We start from the raw sequence: 17,445 nt of genomic DNA, 5'->3' as shown, positions 1-17,445 counted from the left end.
CTCACCGCTCTGAGCTCCGCGTTCCGCGTCATCTCCCATCGCCGCCCTTCTGCCATGTCGAGCTCCACCGGTGAACCATGCTGCTCCCCTCGCTGCTGGCATTGACGGCCACGCTGGTCCCCTCTGCTCTCGCCGTCTTCGCCGATGATGCATACCACGTCGACTACCACTACTCCCTGCTAGGCGCCCCGCAGCAACAAGCCACCTTCTTCCACCAACCGCGCGCCGACTCCAAAGCTTCGCTGCTCTACACCATCTCCGACAAGCTCATCCTCGGCGCCATCAACCCCCGCGATGGAGCTCTCGTGTGGCGCCAAAATCTTTCCACAAGCGCCACTGATTCAGCGGGCTTTCTGAGGGCCGGTGAGGACCAGGACACGGTAGTCAGCGCACTGGACGGTCGCGTCGCTGCTTGGGATGCCACAGACGGTCGTTTGGTCTGGAGCGTCGACTTCAACGATGTAAAAGACCTCGAAGTTCTGGAGCTCCCTGATGCTTTAAACGCTGCCAAAGACCCAATTGTTTTGTGTGGCGGCAACACTCCAACGGTCAAGAGGCTCGACGGCCAATCGGGAACTGTAAAGTGGGAGTTTGAAGACACGAGGTAAATAAATTGCATCATCACAAATGCGCCGCTGACCCCCATGTAGCGGTGACACTCCCTATCAAGTCTCGACCTCGGCGACAGCCATTTACTCAATCTCTTTGTCTTCCTCGATGCTCGGCGGCTTAAAGATTAAAGTCACGTCAATCGACCCCCTTACCGGCAAAAAGCTTGACCAATATTCTCTTGCCTCGGACAGCGACATTTCTTCCGTAGAAAACATCCTCTTCGTTGGCGCCAATACTGCTTCGCCGCTTCTGGTATGGACTGACAAGGCTTACAAGACGCTCAAGGTCAATGTCATTGGCTCCAAGAGTACCGCCTCTTTTGCCATTGATAATCCAATTTCGGAAGAAATTGAGCAGGTCATCCTGCATGCGCCGCATCGCATCAATTCTTTCCCGCACTTCCTCGTCCACTACCAAACCGCTCAAAGCCACTGGGCCGAGGTTTATCACGCTGATGTCAAGAGTGGCGCGGTCACAAAAGCCTACAGCTTGCCCAAACTTGGAGGAAGGGGAGCATTTTCCACGAGCACCGTTGATGCCAATGTCTACTTTACCAGAATTACCCCTGATCAAGTCATTGTAGTTGCTTCGACATCGCATGGCATTCTCGGTCGCTGGCCCGTGAAGCGCGCTGAGCAAGCTCCTCTCAATCCACTACATGCAGTCTCCGAGGTAGCTCTACGAGAAAATACTGCTTCGGCTGTGAGGTTTGCCGTCTTACTTGCCGACGGAAACTGGAACATGCTTCGCAATGGAGATCCCGTGTGGTCTCGTCCAGAGGCTCTCGCTGGAGCACTCGACGCCGTTTGGGTCGAGTTAACACCTGAAGAGTCTCTTGCCCACGAGCTGGAAATCGAAACTCACCAGTCTGTGCTGGGGGCCTATATTCATCGACTCAAGAGACACATCAAGGATCTTGAACGCCTTCCTGGCTACCTCCAAAGTCTTCCAACTCGCTTGTTCAGTTCTGAGGAAGCTGTCGACACCTTGGAAAAATTGCGCAGGGACAGCTTTGGCTTCAACAAACCTGTCGTTATCGTCACCGAGACTGGACGCTTTGTCGCGCTGAGCGCCGGCACCATCATCTGGAATCAAGATGCCTTGAAACTTCCCACAGGCGAAAAAGTCGAGCAAGTTGATGCCAAGTTCATCAATGGCACAATTGCTGCCCTGTTTCCTCAAATCAACCGCCAGGTCCTTCTCAACGCCACCACCGGAGAGCTGGTTGAGGTCAAGGATCAGTCCATCTTTGAGACGGTCCAAGCTGGCCCCAACGACGTTTCGTACAAGGTTGTCGGCAGTGAACTCAAGGGCTACTGGGCCGGAAAAGAGGAAGCCTGGAAGTTTTCTCCTCTTCCGGGTGAGCGCATCGTTGGCGTCACTCCTCGGCCTCTGCCTGATCCTGTGGCCTCGATTGGCAAAGTTCTTGGAGACCGTAGTGTGCTCTACAAGTACTTGAACCCAAATCTGGTGTTCGTCACAGCGGCCAACGATGCGGTGGGCACGCTCTCAGTCTATCTCATTGATTCTGTATCTGGCGCCGTACTCTACGAAGCCTCCCACGACGGCGTGGACACTACGCAGCCAATCCCGGCGGCCCTTTCCGAGAACTGGGCTACCTATTCCTATTCCCTGCGTACAGATTCCAGTGTTCCTTCCAAGGGTCACCTTCTTGTCGTCGCTGAATTCTTCGAATCTACCCTCCCCAACGACCGCGGTCCCTTTGGATCTGCATCCAATTACTCGAGTGTCAAACCCTCGTCTGGCGCGCTCGGAGAGGCGGCCAAGCCGAAGGTACTAAGCCAGACCTACCATATCCCAGAGCCCATCTCCCATATGGCCGTTACCCAGACGACCCAGGGCATCACATCCAAGTGGCTGCTGGTAACGCTCCCGGAATCCAACTCGGTGGTCGGTGTTCCGCGCCAGTTCCTGGACCCTCGACGTCCCGTTGGTCGTGATCCTACGCCAGATGAGCTGACTGAAGGACTCATGCGCTACACGCCCGTCATTGAGTTTGACCCGCGTCAGTACCTGAACCACAAGCGGGAAGTGCTGGGCGTCAAAAAGGTTGTTACCAGCCCGGCATTCGTCGAAAGCACGAGCTTGGTGCTGGCCTTGGGCCTAGACGTTTTTGGCACTCGTGTGGCGCCTAGCTCTGCGTTTGATGTTCTAGGGAAAGAGTTTAACAAGGCGCAATTGGTGCTGACTGTGGGGGCGTTGGCTGCGGCGGTAGCGTTCGTGGCGCCATTGGCAAGTTGAGATCATTTTGACGTGGTATTTGTCGCTAACTTTTCCATAGGTTCGCAGAAAACAAATCAATGCGCAGTGGCAGGCTTTGTGATTGAATGGCATACAGGCGAAATGAGGAAAACGAGACAGGTAGATTTGGATGGCGTCCGAGAGACGTGTAAGAAATACCACGCATGAAAAAGAGTCGTCCCATTTGGAATTGAATGTTTCGCAATGTCGACGATGTCGAAGATACGTAAATGACCGATCGATGCAGCCAAGTTCCCGTCCGGGGAACACATCCCTGCTCCGCGTCGAATGGCCGCCGAACACAAGGTTCCTTGGACCGCCCCGCAGCACATGGTGATTCATTACTAAGTTCGCAACAGGAAACTCAAATAAACATGCTACCTGATTGCACGTTGACCAACATCCATTACGGGAATGTCCAACGGAGCAGATACAAAGTCAGCTCTCGGTCCATTGAACTGTTCAAACCAGCTCCAAATCTCCAAATCTCATTGCAAAAACAAATCAGACATTACTTGTCAGCAGACATCACTTGCGCCATCCATCATGACGGACCAGAAGAAGTACACGACGAAGCTGGTCGACCAGCACATCCTCGTCGTCGGCGGCAGCTCTGGCATCGGTTTCGGTCTGGCCGAAGCGCTGCTCGAGCACGGCGCCCGCGTCACCATCTCCAGCAGCAGCGCAACCAAGCTATCAACAGCCGTCTCGCAGCTCAGCAAAGCATACGCCAGCGCCGCAAACAAGCGATACATCGCGTCGCACGCGTGCGACCTCGGCGACCCCAGCACGCTCGAATCAAACATCACGTCCCTCTTCGCCTTCACAACGTCCATCGCGCCCCTCCACCACGTCGTCTTCACCGCCGGCGAGGCACTGCACACGGTCCGGCTCGACGACCTCGACATGGCCAAGGCGCACGCCGCCGGCACCGTGCGCTTCTTCGCGCCGCTGCTCGTCGCCAAGCACGCGGCCCGCGCCCTGCCCAAGTCCCCCGCCTCCAGCATCACCCTCACGTCCGGCACCGCGGGCGACAAGCCGCCGATGCCGAATTGGCCGCTCGTCGCGGCGTACGCGGCGGGCCTGTACGGGATGGCGCGTGGGCTGGCGCTGGATCTGCGGCCGCTGCGGGTCAACGTTGTTGCGCCTGGCGCGGTCGATACGCCGCTGTGGACGCAGACGTTTGATGATGATGGTGAGCGTGAGGCTGTGCTGAAGAGCGTGGGGGAGGGATTGCTGACGGGGGAGGTGGGGAGGGTGGAGCAGGTTGTTGAGGCGTTCTTGTGGTGTTTGAAGGATAGGTTCGTCACGGGGGAGGTGGTCAAGACGAATGGCGGGGCGTTGATTGTTTAGGCATGTGGGTGAGGGGGTAGATACCCAAGGTAGGTAGGTAGGTAGGTAGGTAGGTAGGTAGGTAGGTAGGTAGGTAGGTAGGTAGGTAGGTAGGTAGGTAGGTAGGTAGGTAGGTAGGTAGGTACCTGGGTACCTAGGTAGCGTTAGGTTGGTCTCAGTCGCTTGCTTACATTCTTTTCTCTGCTCTGGCGTGTTTTTGGTGTGTTTGGACTATCTTAGCTACAAAAGCTCAAATAACAAACACTCGCTCGCTCTTTCCTCCCTCCTTGGGGTTTCTCATGTAATAGCCGCATCACTTCACTTCCATCCCCGCCCCGGACCTCCTCGGTTCGTTCACTCGTCCTGCCTGCTACACGACACATGCATCCAATCGGGCGCGGCCCCCCATCTCACCCACCCGTCCATCATCTCACCTCATCGCATTACGCACACCTATCTACCTACCTACCTACCTACCTACCATCCATCCATCCATCCATTCATCCATCCTTCCATCCATCTGCAGCCAGCCAGCCAGCCAGCCAGCCACACGGTACATGTCAGCTGCGCTAAGCAGTCTGTAGGTAGCTTGACTTTCGCAAGCGTCGTGTCGTGTCGCGTTTCAGGGGCTAGATAGGTGGGTAGCTGCGGTTTGGTGCCGATGCGGCGTGGTGGATCCGTCAAGCTTCCTTGGTGCGGGTACGGTAGCCTGGGTAGGTGAGATGGGGTTGGGGTTAGTCGGCGCGGTGCAGCGCGGCGCAGGATAAGATATGGTAGGATGGGATTTGTAGGGGTCTTGGCGGTGGTTTTTGGACAGGACGGGAGAGAAGAGATGGAGTGGTGGTAATGCTCATGGTTGGAGGTGCTTGGTGAAGGGTACGGAGAGCTGTTGAGGCTGGGGCGGTGGCGGAAAGTAGGTAGAGGTACATGGCCAAACACATGATGCGGATGGAGACACAAGACACCCTACGTCTCCCTCGGCCCCGCGCGACAGTCTCGACGCGGCTTGTTTCTCGAATGTCGGTGTGTTTGTCTGACTGTCGCGAGGGGGGGCGGAGCGGAGCGGAGCCGGAAGAGGCTCAGAGACAGACGCAGGGACTGACTGCATGCATGACTGCAGATGATTGTGTACATATGTATGCGGGACGCAGGGTGACGACAATTATATTTTTAGCAGTGGGTGGAGAATCTGTGCAAGGCTGGTTGTGAGACAACAGAACAAAAAAAAAAAAAAAAAAAAACGGCGAATAATGAGTGGGTGAGGCTGGTTCGTTCTCCACGCTGCGTGGCGCATGCCTGCACGCTGGGTGGATCTGCCGCATGGCTATCTCGTAAAACGTATTTACGTCTACAGCTTCTCCCGATGCTACAATGCTCTACATTGCCTGCACTGCCTGGGGATTGACGACCAAATGTGGCCATGTTAGGTCTTTATCGAGCTATCTCAAACAGCTTGCCCGCCATCAGCCCGACACCATGACCACTGCCGTCGCCCTCATCCCGGGCGCCCAGATCCGACAGCGCGCTCAAGATGTCTGACACGGTCTCGGGCCGTAACCCGCCAGCGCTTCGACTGTAAATGTCGATGCCGGCCGGCGTAAACAGCGTCGACGCAAAGTACGTCACGACCCATTGGTTGACGTCTTGTCCGCCTGCACCTGTAGCTCCAGCCTGAGCTTCGTCCCCGTACCCCAGTACCTCCCACCGGCTGCTTGCAATCTTGAGCAAGCCCTTGCCGCGCCAGTCCCAGGCCCAGCCATCGCCTTCGCCGTCGTTGTGACCGAGTTGTGCGGGCGCGTCGATGCCGTGGACGGACTTGCGCTTGTCGCCCGGTTTGTTGGCGAGCGCGTATTCGACTAGGTCGTCCAGCTTGATGGGGTCGGTTGAGGGGAGCGGCGTGTATGTGATGGTGACGTTGCGTTTTGATGACCACATGGGAAGTGTTGAGTGTGTGACGTGCCAGGTGCCGGCAAGAAAGGCGGGGGACGGGGGGCGGGGACGGGGAGCTGGGGCGGCGGAGGTTGATGAAGGGGGTGGTTTTGTGGACGGTGTTGTCGTGTAGGGCGCGTGAAGGATGATTGGGGGAGTGGTGGCCTGCGGGGCGTCTTGTTTGCCTGACATGTTGCTGGTTGAATGTGGAAGTGTGATGGTCTGGATTCTGGATTAATTGACTGATTGACCAGCTGGAGCCAGTGACATCAGATGCCCCTGGCCACGATTTTCCTGGGGAGCGGGACCAGACGCGTCGCAACGCGACTCGCTTTTCCCCTTTGCAACTCTGTGCTACAATGCTTCACTGCTCTTCTCGCCCTCAACTCCATGCTCGATAATGACGTCCGCAGGAACAATGCCCGCCCTCTTGGCTGATGCAGTCTCAGGCCGCCGTTTCCAGGCCGCCCAGTCCGTCTCGGGAAGCGCTGACGACGACGAGCGCGACTTGCGTTAATGGGGCAGTGCATCTACGTACAAAAATATAAGCAGCCTCCACTTGGGCCAAGCTTCCGCCGCTGATTGCTCACCAACCTCACTGACCAGCCCTCATATAGCGTCTGCTTGGCCCTCTTGTCATTTGTCCATCTCTCATTTCCTCGTCCAAGCTGCGCCTCTGAAGAAATATATTTATTTCCTTCGCTGTCGTTTGATACCAACGTCTCTCCTGTTGCAAGCAGCTTCCCAGTTTGCCGTTAAGCTTAACAAAAAGCTCCCCTGCTCCCGCCTCGGCCGCAACCTTTTTTCCAAAAGTCACAAGCCAATCAATCCGAAAATGAATTTCAAAAATCTTGGCCGCGCAGCCGCACTGCTTTCTCTCGCTTCTGTTGCCTCGGCTCAAACCGTCTGCAACAACTCGCCATCGCTCTGCTCAAGACCATACGGCAATGTAACGGTACTTGGAGCTCACGACTCGCCATTCCTTTCGGACAAGACGACGGGCTACAGCACCTCTGGAAACCAATTCTACAACTCGACAATCCAGCTCGACGCCGGCGTGCGCCTTCTTACCGCTCAAGTACACAACTATGACAACAATGGCGCGACAGAGTGGCATCTTTGCCACAGCAGCTGCGCGCTGCTCGACGCCGGAAAGCTGTCAGACTGGTTGCGGACAATCAAAGAGTGGCTCGATGCCAACAGCAACGACGTCGTAACACTGCTTCTCGTCAACTCGGACGGCGCCAGCGCCTCGGACCTCAACAGCGAGTTCCGTAACAGCGGCATCAACACGTACGCTTACACACCCGAGAACACGACGACGCCCATGACCGAGTGGCCAACGCTGCACTCGCTCATCTCCAACAACACGCGGCTCGTGACGTTCGTCGCCTCGCTGTCTGACACAACCGACGCGCCCTACCTCCTCGACGAATTCACCTTCCTGTACGAGAACAGCTACGACAACACATCACCAAGCAACTTCTCCTGCCAACCGGACCGGCCGACGTCTCTGGCCAACAAGCCGACGCAGGCCAAGGACTCGGGCCGGCTGTTCCTGCAAAACCACTTCCTGTACAGCACCGACGGCCTGGGCATCGAGTCGCCCAACAAGGCGGCGCTCAACACGACAAACGCGCTGTCGGGGACGGGCTCGCTCGGCGACGCCATGCAGACGTGCGCCGCGACGTACAACTCCCAGCCTTGGGGCGTGCTCGTCGACTTCTTCAACGTAGGCCCCGCCATTGCCAGCGTCGACCGCGCCAACGGCGTCTCGGACGCCTCGGGCCGCACCAATGTCAGCACCGACCAGGTTACGCGCCATAGCGGCGCTGTTGGCCGCGTGGGTGTGTCCAGTCTGGCGCTTGCCGTTGTTGCGCTGACGGCGGCGTGGGTGTTGTAGTAGTCTTGCATGCCGCACACATTTCTTGTCTCATCTCATCTCGTTCTACATTACCCCACCACCCCAAAAGGGAGGCAAACATAGGGGGCCGCATATATCTCATTACTCGTCATGTTTAATTGCGCCGCCGTCTTGATTTAGCTGCTTTGCTTGGCCTCTTTTCCTCCTCTCCTCTCGCGTCCATCCAACCTGATATCCACCCCTTCTCATCTCGTCTCCTTTCTTCCTATTGATCTTTTCCTGCATCCCGCATCGACGCCACCGCTCTCTCACGACGTCACGATTTCTTCTATCACATTTACTTGCTTACTTCCTTCCTTCCTTCCTCTGTATACACCATCGAATCATCAGCGTGGGTGGAGGGCGCGCGCGGTGTGGCCGGTTGCTTGTTCGCATAGCAATGGCGCTTGTGGTTTGCTTTGTTTTCCTTTTAAATCAGTGTAGCTCATGTGAGTGGCATGGCGGCATGGCGGTATAGCATGGCGGCATAGTAGAGCTGCATAAAGCATGGACGGATGCATACATATGTAAATAGATATGTCAGTAGTATGTAGCTGCATTGCATTTTTTGCCTGCCTGGTATAACATAGCATAGCATAGCCGGGCAATGAATGGAAAAGTTGGGCACTTTGCAATTCAAGAACAAACACACGTGAATAATAGACCAGACCGGCCGTGAAGCGAGCGAGATTCTGATTCGGATCTCTCCAACTCTGTCCTGCTTGCTCCCCTGTGTTTTATATATACGTGCGTCACTTTACTCTCTCCCTTCCCTTTTCTCCCTTTCCATCCATCTAGCAGATAGATGATATGGCATGCTCATCCATGTGCCATACATGCACACATCCCTACTCATCTTCCCTCGTTCCCTCCTTCCTTCCTCCCATCCCATATTTCATCCTATAAGTAGTAGCACTAGCAGTAGTAGAGGAGGACGAGGAATGATAAGATAAGTTAACTGTTCGACAGATAGATAGATAGCCAGATTGCCAGATAGCCAGATTGCCAGATTACTAGATTGCTAGATTGCCAGATGGACAGGGAAAAAAAAAGTAGAAAAAAAAAAGGAAAAAAGGGAAAAAAAAGAAGAAAAAAAAAAAGGAAAAAAAGGGGGGAAAACAAGGAAAAAAGGAAGGGGAAAAAAAATAAAAAAAAAAGAGAAATGAACAGGAAAGAAAAGAAAAGAGCAGTCCAAAAGAACGCTTGCAAAGCGAAATAAACCACCCAAAAAGAGCTCAAGCAGGAGAGACGAAAGCCCGTCCTATGCTATGAGTTGGAAGGTAAAAGATAAAAGGTAGAAAGGAGTTATCCCTACCTGCTTACCTACCTACCTGTCGACCTATCTACCCACCTACCTACCTACCCACCCACCCATCTAAACCCTGCGCAAAGAGACCAAAGAACCCCGATCCTCCGATTCTCCGAACCTCTAAGCATCACGGCATGGCATGGCTGCAGGATAGGTTCTTGCGTGCGAGCGTGCAAGACATGGTAAGCGTTTACATGCAGATGGACGGACGTATCGGGAACGCGTGTTTGACGTGGTTTGACTTGCTCTGTGCAGTCTGTACTTGAGGTGGAGGTTGATGCAGGTGGATGAGATGAGGTGTAGAACGTTGTGGTGAGGGAGGGGAGGGGAGTGGAGTGGGTGAGCAAACGGGTACGTAGACGACTTGTCTCATAGCTGTCTCTGTGGCCTTGTAATGTATTTAACAAACGTATGCACGCACACGTGTATACACAGATGTCTAACCGACCGCAGCGCAACGTGGCGTGGGCGTGCGTGGTGGAATGATGTTGGAATTTTGTTTAGATTGGAAAATCTTGGGGATTTTGAATCTTGTTGATGAGTGATGAGCCGAAGGCTTGCTTCTCTACCTCCTTGCTCCTCCCCGCCACCCACGGTCGACTGCTTGCTTACTTGACCCGGTCTACTGCCCGTCTTTCGTCCTTGCCCTTTGTTCGCCGCCGCGCCTGCCTGGCGGGTGCTTAACCGCATGCTTCCTTCGTCTATCCGTCTGTCTCTTGTACATACAGACAGCAGAGGCCGGAAAATGGGTAGGGAAAAAGGCAGGTGTTGCGGTGAGTTCAGAAAAAAGGCGCATGCATAGACACGCGCCAAACACCGCACACACCTCACAACTCCTTCTTAACCGGCTGATGCGACGCGCCACCATCCGCCTTCATCGCCATGGGAGCACCATTACTGCTCTTCGCCATGCCGATCAACGTCGTCAACATATCCTCGCGCGTCTCCGTCGTCAGGCGATCCACATCGGCCGTCGTCAGGCCGGCCGTCTGCACGGGTGGCAGCACCTTGACGGGAATAGTGCCGCTCGAGAAGATACGCTTCTTGATGTTGAGCACGTTGCTGTAGTTGGCGACAACAATGGGAACGATGGGCACTTGTGCCTGCACGGCGAGGTGGAAGGCGCCCTTTTTGAAGGGGAGTAGTTCCGGGCTTTCGGCGTATGACCGCGTGCCTTCGGGAAAGATGTAGACGGATTGCTTGTGCTCGCGCATGAATTTGGCGGCGCCGTCGAAGGCGGCGCGCGCGTTGGTGCGGTTGGCGCGGTCGATGAAGACAGATTTGGAGAGGGCCACTGGCGCGAATGTGTTAGATTGTGGTTGGAGAGAGGAAGGATTGGTGCTGCCTTACTGAACCACCCCAGAACGGGCACGTATTTGAGAGACTTTTTGGCCGAGACGGACGTGTAAGGAGGAAAGACGCAGCCCAGCATCAGGACGTCGAGCTCACTGTGCAAGTCAGCACACAATCCCGCATACGCTACGCCCGCCTTTGTCTCGCGCTCATATGCCCCCCAAAAGATCAAGCCCACTCACGTCTGATGGTTACCAATAAAGACGGCCGGCCTCGTCTTTAGATACTCCTCGCCCTCAACAACCTGGAACGAGACGCCCGTCGTCAACCACATGGTCCATTTAAAAGCCCTGGCGACGACATATTGGCTGAGACCGCCGTATCCCACGACGCGCAGCGCCGCGCTGGCCACGACGCCGTACGCGGCGCACAGCAGCAGCGACGTGAAGCCGGCTATGGCGCGCGCGGCAAACGACAGCATTCTCGACACGGGCGGCACGACGGGCGACGTGGCCGCCGACAGGATGTGGAACAGGAGCGGCGAGAGGATGACGGCCAGGAACGTGGTGCTGAGGAGGCCGCCCATCGCCGGGGTGTGCTCTTTTTTTCTCTTTTCCTTTTTTTTCTTTCACTCTCTTCTTCCCTTCTTTTTGCCGCGTCCGTGATTGGTAGTTGGCGCTCGCTGCCCGCGCCGTTGTCGTGGTTGGTAGGTGCGTATTCTGCCGCGAGTTGTGGTTGCGGAAATAGTTTGCGGGATCGGAGAAGCTCGGAGCGTGAGAGGGGCGTGCGAGGCGACTGGCTGGGTGCCTTGTGTTGGGTCGTGGTTGTTGAGGTTGGCGGGGAATTGGACCGAAGGTGGTGGGAGGGCGAAATTCGGTAGATGGAGGGGAGGAGAGTCGGAAAGAAGGGTCGGAGAGATGCGAGAGAGGTCGAGACTCGAGCAAGTTGAGGGTCGGCGAGAGCAGGCAGGGCGATGGGGACGACAGGCCCAAAGCAGAGTGTGGGGTGGTGTTGAGGAAGAAATGTCGGCACTCTTTTGCTTGGCTTTGGCCGACAGGGACGGGGAGCATGTGGTTGAGTGCACGCGCCAGCCGCCCAGGCAGGCGGTGAGGGAGGGCAGCATGACAGCGGTCCGTCGCTCCGTTCGTTTGGTCTGTTTGGTCCAAATGAAATGACATGAATGACATGAGTGACTGCTCACTTTCATACGCATTGATTCCAATGCTGCATTAACGCCCAAGACGTCCCCTCCCGTCCCCTACTCCAGCCTCCCATGCAGAAAAATACCACCCCTAGGAGTAGCTCCGACTGTACAAGCATCCTCTCCTTCTCCAGCCCTTGCTTTTCCCCCAATAACGCCGCCCAATGCGGGTGCTGTCGGTAGCCAAAAGACGAAATAAAACCAATCAAACGCCAAGATGCTCGCTTTCGTGGTATCAAATCACTCCAGCCGTGACCGCGTCATTCATACGAAGTCCCGTCCTGCGAGTGGCCTGCTAATAAATGAAGAATGCCGGATGCTAGGGAAAAAAAAAAAAAAAAAAAAAAAAAAAGGGGGGGCTAGAGACGAAGTATGACCAGGTCCGGGTTGTGCGACGACCTCATACTTCGTCATACTCGTCATCATCACCGTCGTCCTCGAGACTCTCCATGGCCTCTTTGATGTATTGGGACGCCTGAAACCGGCAGTCAGTAAACATTCTGCTTGCTCTCAAGACAAACATACCTTTGGATCCAAGTTCAGCGCCACCGTAAAGTGCCTGATGGCATTTGTCTTGTCTCCCATCATCTTGTGAAGCCGTCCAAGCATAAAGTGGACATTGGCTTCGTCGGGTGCCAGCTCTTTCAAAATTTCGAATTCTGCCAGCGCTTCCCGGGGTTGCCTCAAATTCATCAACGCCCGCGCCTTCTTGAACCGAGCCAAGGCGCTCTTCGGGTCCAGCTCGCACGCAATGCTGTACTGCCGCAGCGCCGCCTGCGGTTTGCGCATCTTTTCCAGAACCATGCCGATGCACACTATGAGCACCGCGTTCGTCGGGTTGATTTGTGCCGCGTTTTTGAAGTGTTTCTCGGCGATGTCGTACTTGCCCATCTTGTCGTACACTCGTCCCAGACCATACCAGCCATTGTAATGACGGTGGTCAGCCGAAATGGCGTTACGGTACGCTAGGAGAGCCTTGTCAAACTCCTCATTGGCGACGTGCTCGTGTCCTTGCAGAGTAAAGGCGTAGGCAAACTTGGGGTCCAGTTGTGTGGCCCGCTTGAAGCACATGATTGCGTGGTCGTGTTCCCGTTGAAGTGAGAACGAGTTTCCGATGGCACACCAAGCTTGTGGAGAGAGACGATCTGCCTCAATCAGCTCGTGCGCCAGGTACGCCAACTCCGTTTCGCGTTTCAAGTGCCATAGGACGGTCGAGTAGATCTCCATGTCCTCCATTCGGGACGGGACCATTTGTTTGACCTTTTCGAAAATCTCGGCAGCCTCTGAATACTGTCCGCGCTCAAACCACGCCTTGCCGATCTGAGCCAATACCCAGGGAGTCTCTCGTTGGGATGAAGGGAGCGCCGTGAATTCGTTGAACGCAGCCAGCAGCGAATATCGACTCAGATGGTAGTATCCGCTTCCGAACTTCCCGAACAGTTCCAACAGCCACTGCAGAGCCTCCTTTTCCTTGGCCAATTCTTGTAGAGCCTGCGTTTCTTTCTCAGGTGCTTTGGAGGCGGCTCCAGCAGCGACGCTTGCCGGCCTCGACTCTTTCAGGTCCCGTTCTCGGTCTGCCACGTCAATCGGCTTCCTGTTGCCGCTGATGACTCTTCCGACCCCCGAGTTTGCGCTGGTTTTGCTGCTTCTAGCCGCCGTTGGCAATCTTGCTCTCCGCATCTCTCTCTTTTCCCTCTCCTTGGTCTCCACGTCTCTTGCTGAGCTCAAGGTCCGGCTGCTCGAAGGGCGAATGTGATCCTGGACGGATTGCATCAGGCGGTGGCTCCTTCTAGGCTGTGACGTCGGTGCAGCCGATGCAGTGCTGGACTGCGCCATGTTTCCCGAGATTGTGCGCTTTTGAGCGGTTGTGGACGGTTTTGAAGGCTCCTCGTTTCCACTGGTGTCTGTTCCTGACCGAACTCGGCTCCTGGTGGTCATCGACTTCATCTTTGGCACGTCAACACCAGAGTCGGTTAGTGTCGGCGCTTGCCGTGATCTCCTCACCGGCGCGTGAGGTGGCTCCGTCGTGGCTCTGCCAAGACCCGAGCCACCCGCTTCACCCATCATGACGTCCTCATCGTAGGATCCGCTGCCGGCTGCGGGCGTTTCTGCATCCACAGCGTGAGCCGGATTGCCATTTGGAACGTTGAAGCCATTGAATTTGGGAAACAAACCACCGCCATTCCTTGTACCGGTAGGTATTGAGGAGTTGAAGGGGTCGTTGCCGGGCGTAAAAAAGCCATTTGGCCCCGGCGGCGCAAGGTTGGAGTGGCCAGGCGGCGAATCCGAGGCCATGACGTTTAGAGAACTTGTGCTGAGAAATGCAGACATTTCCGGCGTCATTTTGAAAATGTTTGAAGTGCGAATGACGGCGCCTGGAAAAGTTAGCCTTCACTCCCTGTCCATGCAATTCCTCATACCCGTGTCGCAAAGGTCGATAAAAGCATCCCACATGAAGGGATTCAACTTAAGCGCCTCAGTATAGCTAGCAATGGCCTTGGAAACGTCGCCATGCGCGCGCCACAACTTGCCCAAAAGGCAATTTACAGCCGCCGCATCAGGCACGTGTCTTCTCACTGTTTCCGAATGTTTATCTGCCAGCCTCACGTCAGCAACCCATGATGGATGTCGACGACATAAAACTCACTCCAGTGGTTTCTGCCACCCCAGAATCCACGGGCGCGGTCCAACGCTGTGATGCCATCGGAATATCTTTGCAGGCCCAGACATGCTTGCGCAAAGACATATGCGCAGCCTAAGTGGTGACCTCGGAAACCCTTTTCTCTGCTATAGTCGTAGGCGGCCTTGAGGTTGCCAAGTCGCAAATGGCAGAGGGCGAATAGATGCGCAGCGTCGGCACTTCGCGGCTCTTGTCCGTGCAAGCGGCCGGCTATGAAAAGCGCATTGTGAATGAGGTCATTGTCGAGGTGGTAGTAAACGAGCTGCCGCAGTTGGGTAGCCACGTGAGGGTTGGAAGGCGGCATGGCGAGAGGTAGGATTCGGGCGGCGGCAACGGAGAGAGTGTTTTAGTTGTGCGTCCTTGATAGGTGCAGAGAGGATCGAGCAGATCAAGCCATGAAGATGTCGAAGCGTTGGCGGTGGAGAGAGCCGGGATTGAGGTATACGGTATACGCTTGCGTCGGGACGACAAAGGCGGACGTGGTTGGTGCGACAGGAGCGCGGAGAGCAGTTAGAGGAGCAAAGACATGGGCGGAGGGTTCCTGCGAGAGGAAAACGTGGGCGGAGGAGGTCGGGTGCGGGGGGTTGGTTGGAGAGGGCTCGAGGTGGTGGCAGGACAGAACGGAAGATGCGATGATGGACTGGCGCTTGTGTTGTTCTGTTGTTAGGGTGCGAGTGGCTGTCGTCGGCTGCTGATCGCGCCAAGCCACGTCCGCAGTTCCCCCAGCGATCCCTCCGCCCAACTCCAACTCGACCGCACGTCACCCACAATTATATTTCCTGCGTCGCGTGTGTGGCCTTTTGCATTTCATTGCGACTGTCGTTTCTTCAGTTCCAATTCCGCGCAGTCCTTGCGTCCACTTCTTCCCGCTCTTTTCCGCACCGATTGACCGGCCTTGCGAGCTCTTTCACAGCTCGTCACCCCACCATGGCTCAAGTAAGCTCTTCCCTGTCCCCAGAAGGTCTCAATCGCGTCTCGAAAACTTGGACAAAAACACCAGCTGACCAGAATCTAGAAATCGCTCAAGCAGCTCGCCGCTCGGAACAAGTCGACCCTCAACCGGACCCTCTTCCTGACCCTTGGGATCCACGCCTTTTTCATTCTGACGCGCCTTCTTTTCCGCCCATTCACGCGCTCTTCCCTCTTGACCTATATCCTCCTGTCGACGCCTTCATGGCTCATTCAATTCTGGTTTGAGCGCATGTCGCGGCCCACGCACGATGCGCAGACGGGCGAGCTGCGCCGCGCTGGTGAGGACCTCGAGGCCCAGGGCATGACCGAATGGATGTGGGATGTGCTGTACTGGACGTATGGATGCTTGGTGCTGGTGGCAGCCGCAGGCGATAGAGCCTGGTGGCTATGGGTATGTTGGTGCTGTTGTTTGGATTGTGTGCGGCGTTTGTTAATCAGGCACTGTACAGGCTGGTATTCCGCTCTATTCGGCGTATCTGGCATACACGACCTTTACAGGGGCCAGGCAGAGCATGGCAGGATTGGCGGGAGCAGGCTCGCCGGACCAGGGCTACGCGACTGGCAGCAAGAGACAGCAAAAGATGGAGAAGAGGGGCCAAAAGGTGCAGTACAGATGAGATGGGAGTCTCGACAGCATGTCGCAGTCGGGAAACGTGCCTCACAATCGGAGCGGTGCATGTCACTGCTGCAACAAATGACAAACCTTGGAGATCAAGAAAACGAGCTCGTTGACTCTGTTGATATGTTACGTGAACGAAGGAAATGAATCAAGACAAGACGCTTTTCAACCAATGAAATCCAGAACCAAGTCCAACGCCGCCAGGTGCCCATTCTCAGTCTCGATCCAGTTTACAGATCAAACTCGATTGTCATTCTAGGCCTAGTCATCGACATGCTAGTTGTTGTTCTGGCTGTTGAGGATCCTCAGAATCGCCAAGAACAGGTTGATAATGTCAAGGTAGAGCGAAATGGCGGCGGCAATCTCTTCCTCGACGTGGTAGTGGCGCATGATGAGCGACGTGTCTACCAGCACGTATCCTGAAAAGATGAGGGCAGCGATGATGCCGTATACCAGTTCGACCTTGTTGTTGTAGGGGAAAAAGGCCGACATGAAGCCAAACATGATCAGAATCCACAGGGCGCCAAACAGGTACGGCTGCCATGCGGTAAAGTCATATTTGCTCTGGCAAGCGAACAGAGTGAGGGCGACAAAGATGGCGAGAGTAAAAATGACGGCCTCGAGCACGATCTTGCTCTCATAAAAGGATGTGATGACGCTGATGCTGTAGGCCTCGAGCGCAGTAAATCCGCCCAGGAAGAGCAGGTTGGTGGGATACGACTTGCGCTTCCAGTACGTCGCCAGCATGAAGCCGATGGCACCGAAAAGCGACACCCACATAGCCCATTGGTTGGTCTGGATCCAGTTTCGGTAGGTGACGTTGAAGAAGGAGATGGAGCTGAGGAATGCGGTAAAGAGCAGCTGGACGGTCAGGATGGCGTAGACCTTGCGCACAAAGGCCATGCGGATGTCGAGGGTGGCTTCGGCGACGACGCCGCCAAACTGCGACAGTCAGCGCGGTGGTCCACGAAAAACTAACTTGGGGGGGCGTGGTTGTCTACCTTGAAATCATCGGGCAAGTTGTCATCCTCGCCGCGCGCAACGCCCGACAGGAGGGCTGCGTTGGTGGAGGCATCGGCTTCGTAGGCGGGTGGCGGGTGGCTAAAGTGGTGCTGGTCGTCGAGCGAGTCGCGCTGCGGGACTGGTTGAAACTTGGTGTTTGCGGCCATGGTGTTGTAGTTGGGATGGGTGGTGGTGTTTGGAGTGTGAGGGGGTGGAGAGGTGGAGGCCGAAGATGTTGGGATGGACATGGCAAGGATCCACAGCAGGAGCGGGCGCAATGGGAGAGAATGAGGCGACGGCGGGCGGGATGCGCCGCAGCTTTCAATTGTCT

The 17,445-nt window shown here is 55.6% G+C and overlaps 9 protein-coding genes across 9 annotated transcripts; 4 read left to right on the top strand and 5 right to left on the bottom strand.

The window, feature by feature from the left end:
- Nucleotides 1–46: 46 nt before the first annotated feature.
- IWZ02DRAFT_97485 (uncharacterized protein) lies at nt 47–3,122 on the top strand. The gene is made up of 3 exons (XM_066771485.1): nt 47–604; nt 651–2,865; nt 2,915–3,122. Exons 1-3 carry the CDS (start codon nt 78–80, stop codon nt 2,954–2,956), a joined length of 2,784 nt encoding a protein of 927 aa, XP_066618768.1. The 5' UTR covers nt 47–77; the 3' UTR covers nt 2,957–3,122.
- Nucleotides 3,044–4,407, top strand: IWZ02DRAFT_97506 (uncharacterized protein). The gene is made up of 2 exons (XM_066771486.1): nt 3,044–3,180; nt 3,234–4,407. Exon 2 carries the CDS (start codon nt 3,289–3,291, stop codon nt 4,225–4,227), a length of 939 nt encoding a protein of 312 aa, XP_066618767.1. The 5' UTR covers nt 3,044–3,180; nt 3,234–3,288; the 3' UTR covers nt 4,228–4,407.
- A 1,050-nt stretch (nt 4,408–5,457) lies between these two features.
- On the bottom strand, nt 5,458–6,401 carry IWZ02DRAFT_462674 (uncharacterized protein). Its single transcript, XM_066768296.1, has one exon. It carries the CDS (start codon nt 6,325–6,327, stop codon nt 5,638–5,640), a length of 690 nt encoding a protein of 229 aa, XP_066618766.1. The 5' UTR covers nt 6,328–6,401; the 3' UTR covers nt 5,458–5,637.
- A 304-nt stretch (nt 6,402–6,705) lies between these two features.
- On the top strand, nt 6,706–8,212 carry IWZ02DRAFT_97482 (PLC-like phosphodiesterase). Its single transcript, XM_066771484.1, has one exon. The coding sequence runs from the start codon at nt 6,971–6,973 to the stop codon at nt 8,036–8,038; it is 1,068 nt and encodes a 355-aa protein (XP_066618765.1). The 5' UTR covers nt 6,706–6,970; the 3' UTR covers nt 8,039–8,212.
- A 1,470-nt stretch (nt 8,213–9,682) lies between these two features.
- IWZ02DRAFT_462670 (putative 1-acylglycerol-3-phosphate acyltransferase) lies at nt 9,683–11,712 on the bottom strand. The gene is made up of 3 exons (XM_066768295.1): nt 10,883–11,712; nt 10,698–10,795; nt 9,683–10,641 (listed from the first exon to the last, which is right to left on the bottom strand). Exons 1-3 carry the CDS (start codon nt 11,224–11,226, stop codon nt 10,175–10,177), a joined length of 909 nt encoding a protein of 302 aa, XP_066618764.1. The 5' UTR covers nt 11,227–11,712; the 3' UTR covers nt 9,683–10,174.
- Nucleotides 11,269–11,763, bottom strand: IWZ02DRAFT_436791 (uncharacterized protein; the record flags this gene model as incomplete). Its single annotated transcript, XM_066766569.1, has 1 exon — nt 11,269–11,763. One exon carries the CDS (start codon nt 11,761–11,763, stop codon nt 11,269–11,271), a length of 495 nt encoding a protein of 164 aa, XP_066618763.1.
- A 407-nt stretch (nt 11,764–12,170) lies between these two features.
- IWZ02DRAFT_462668 (uncharacterized protein) lies at nt 12,171–15,162 on the bottom strand. Its single transcript, XM_066768294.1, has 4 exons — nt 14,489–15,162; nt 14,262–14,435; nt 12,367–14,216; nt 12,171–12,316 (listed from the first exon to the last, which is right to left on the bottom strand). Exons 1-4 carry the CDS (start codon nt 14,823–14,825, stop codon nt 12,242–12,244), a joined length of 2,436 nt encoding a protein of 811 aa, XP_066618762.1. The 5' UTR covers nt 14,826–15,162; the 3' UTR covers nt 12,171–12,241.
- Nucleotides 15,163–15,265: 103 nt separating this feature from the next.
- Nucleotides 15,266–16,214, top strand: IWZ02DRAFT_462665 (uncharacterized protein). Its single transcript, XM_066768293.1, has 3 exons — nt 15,266–15,457; nt 15,537–15,884; nt 15,943–16,214. Exons 1-3 carry the CDS (start codon nt 15,449–15,451, stop codon nt 16,108–16,110), a joined length of 525 nt encoding a protein of 174 aa, XP_066618761.1. The 5' UTR covers nt 15,266–15,448; the 3' UTR covers nt 16,111–16,214.
- Nucleotides 16,215–16,388: 174 nt separating this feature from the next.
- On the bottom strand, nt 16,389–17,281 carry IWZ02DRAFT_494212 (transmembrane BAX inhibitor motif-containing protein; the record flags this gene model as incomplete). The annotated part of the gene is made up of 2 exons (XM_066770004.1): nt 16,389–17,054; nt 17,114–17,281. The coding sequence occupies 2 exons, from the start codon at nt 17,279–17,281 to the stop codon at nt 16,389–16,391; spliced, it is 834 nt and encodes a 277-aa protein (XP_066618760.1).
- Nucleotides 17,282–17,445: the final 164 nt, after the last annotated feature.

The sequence above is a fragment of the Phyllosticta citriasiana genome, assembly GCF_038021145.1.
Source record: "Phyllosticta citriasiana strain CBS 120426 chromosome Unknown IWZ02scaffold_16, whole genome shotgun sequence".
Lineage (NCBI taxonomy): Eukaryota > Fungi > Ascomycota > Dothideomycetes > Botryosphaeriales > Phyllostictaceae > Phyllosticta > Phyllosticta citriasiana.
Note: the sequence above shows the minus strand (reverse complement) of the source record. Positions and strands in the feature narration are given on the sequence as shown.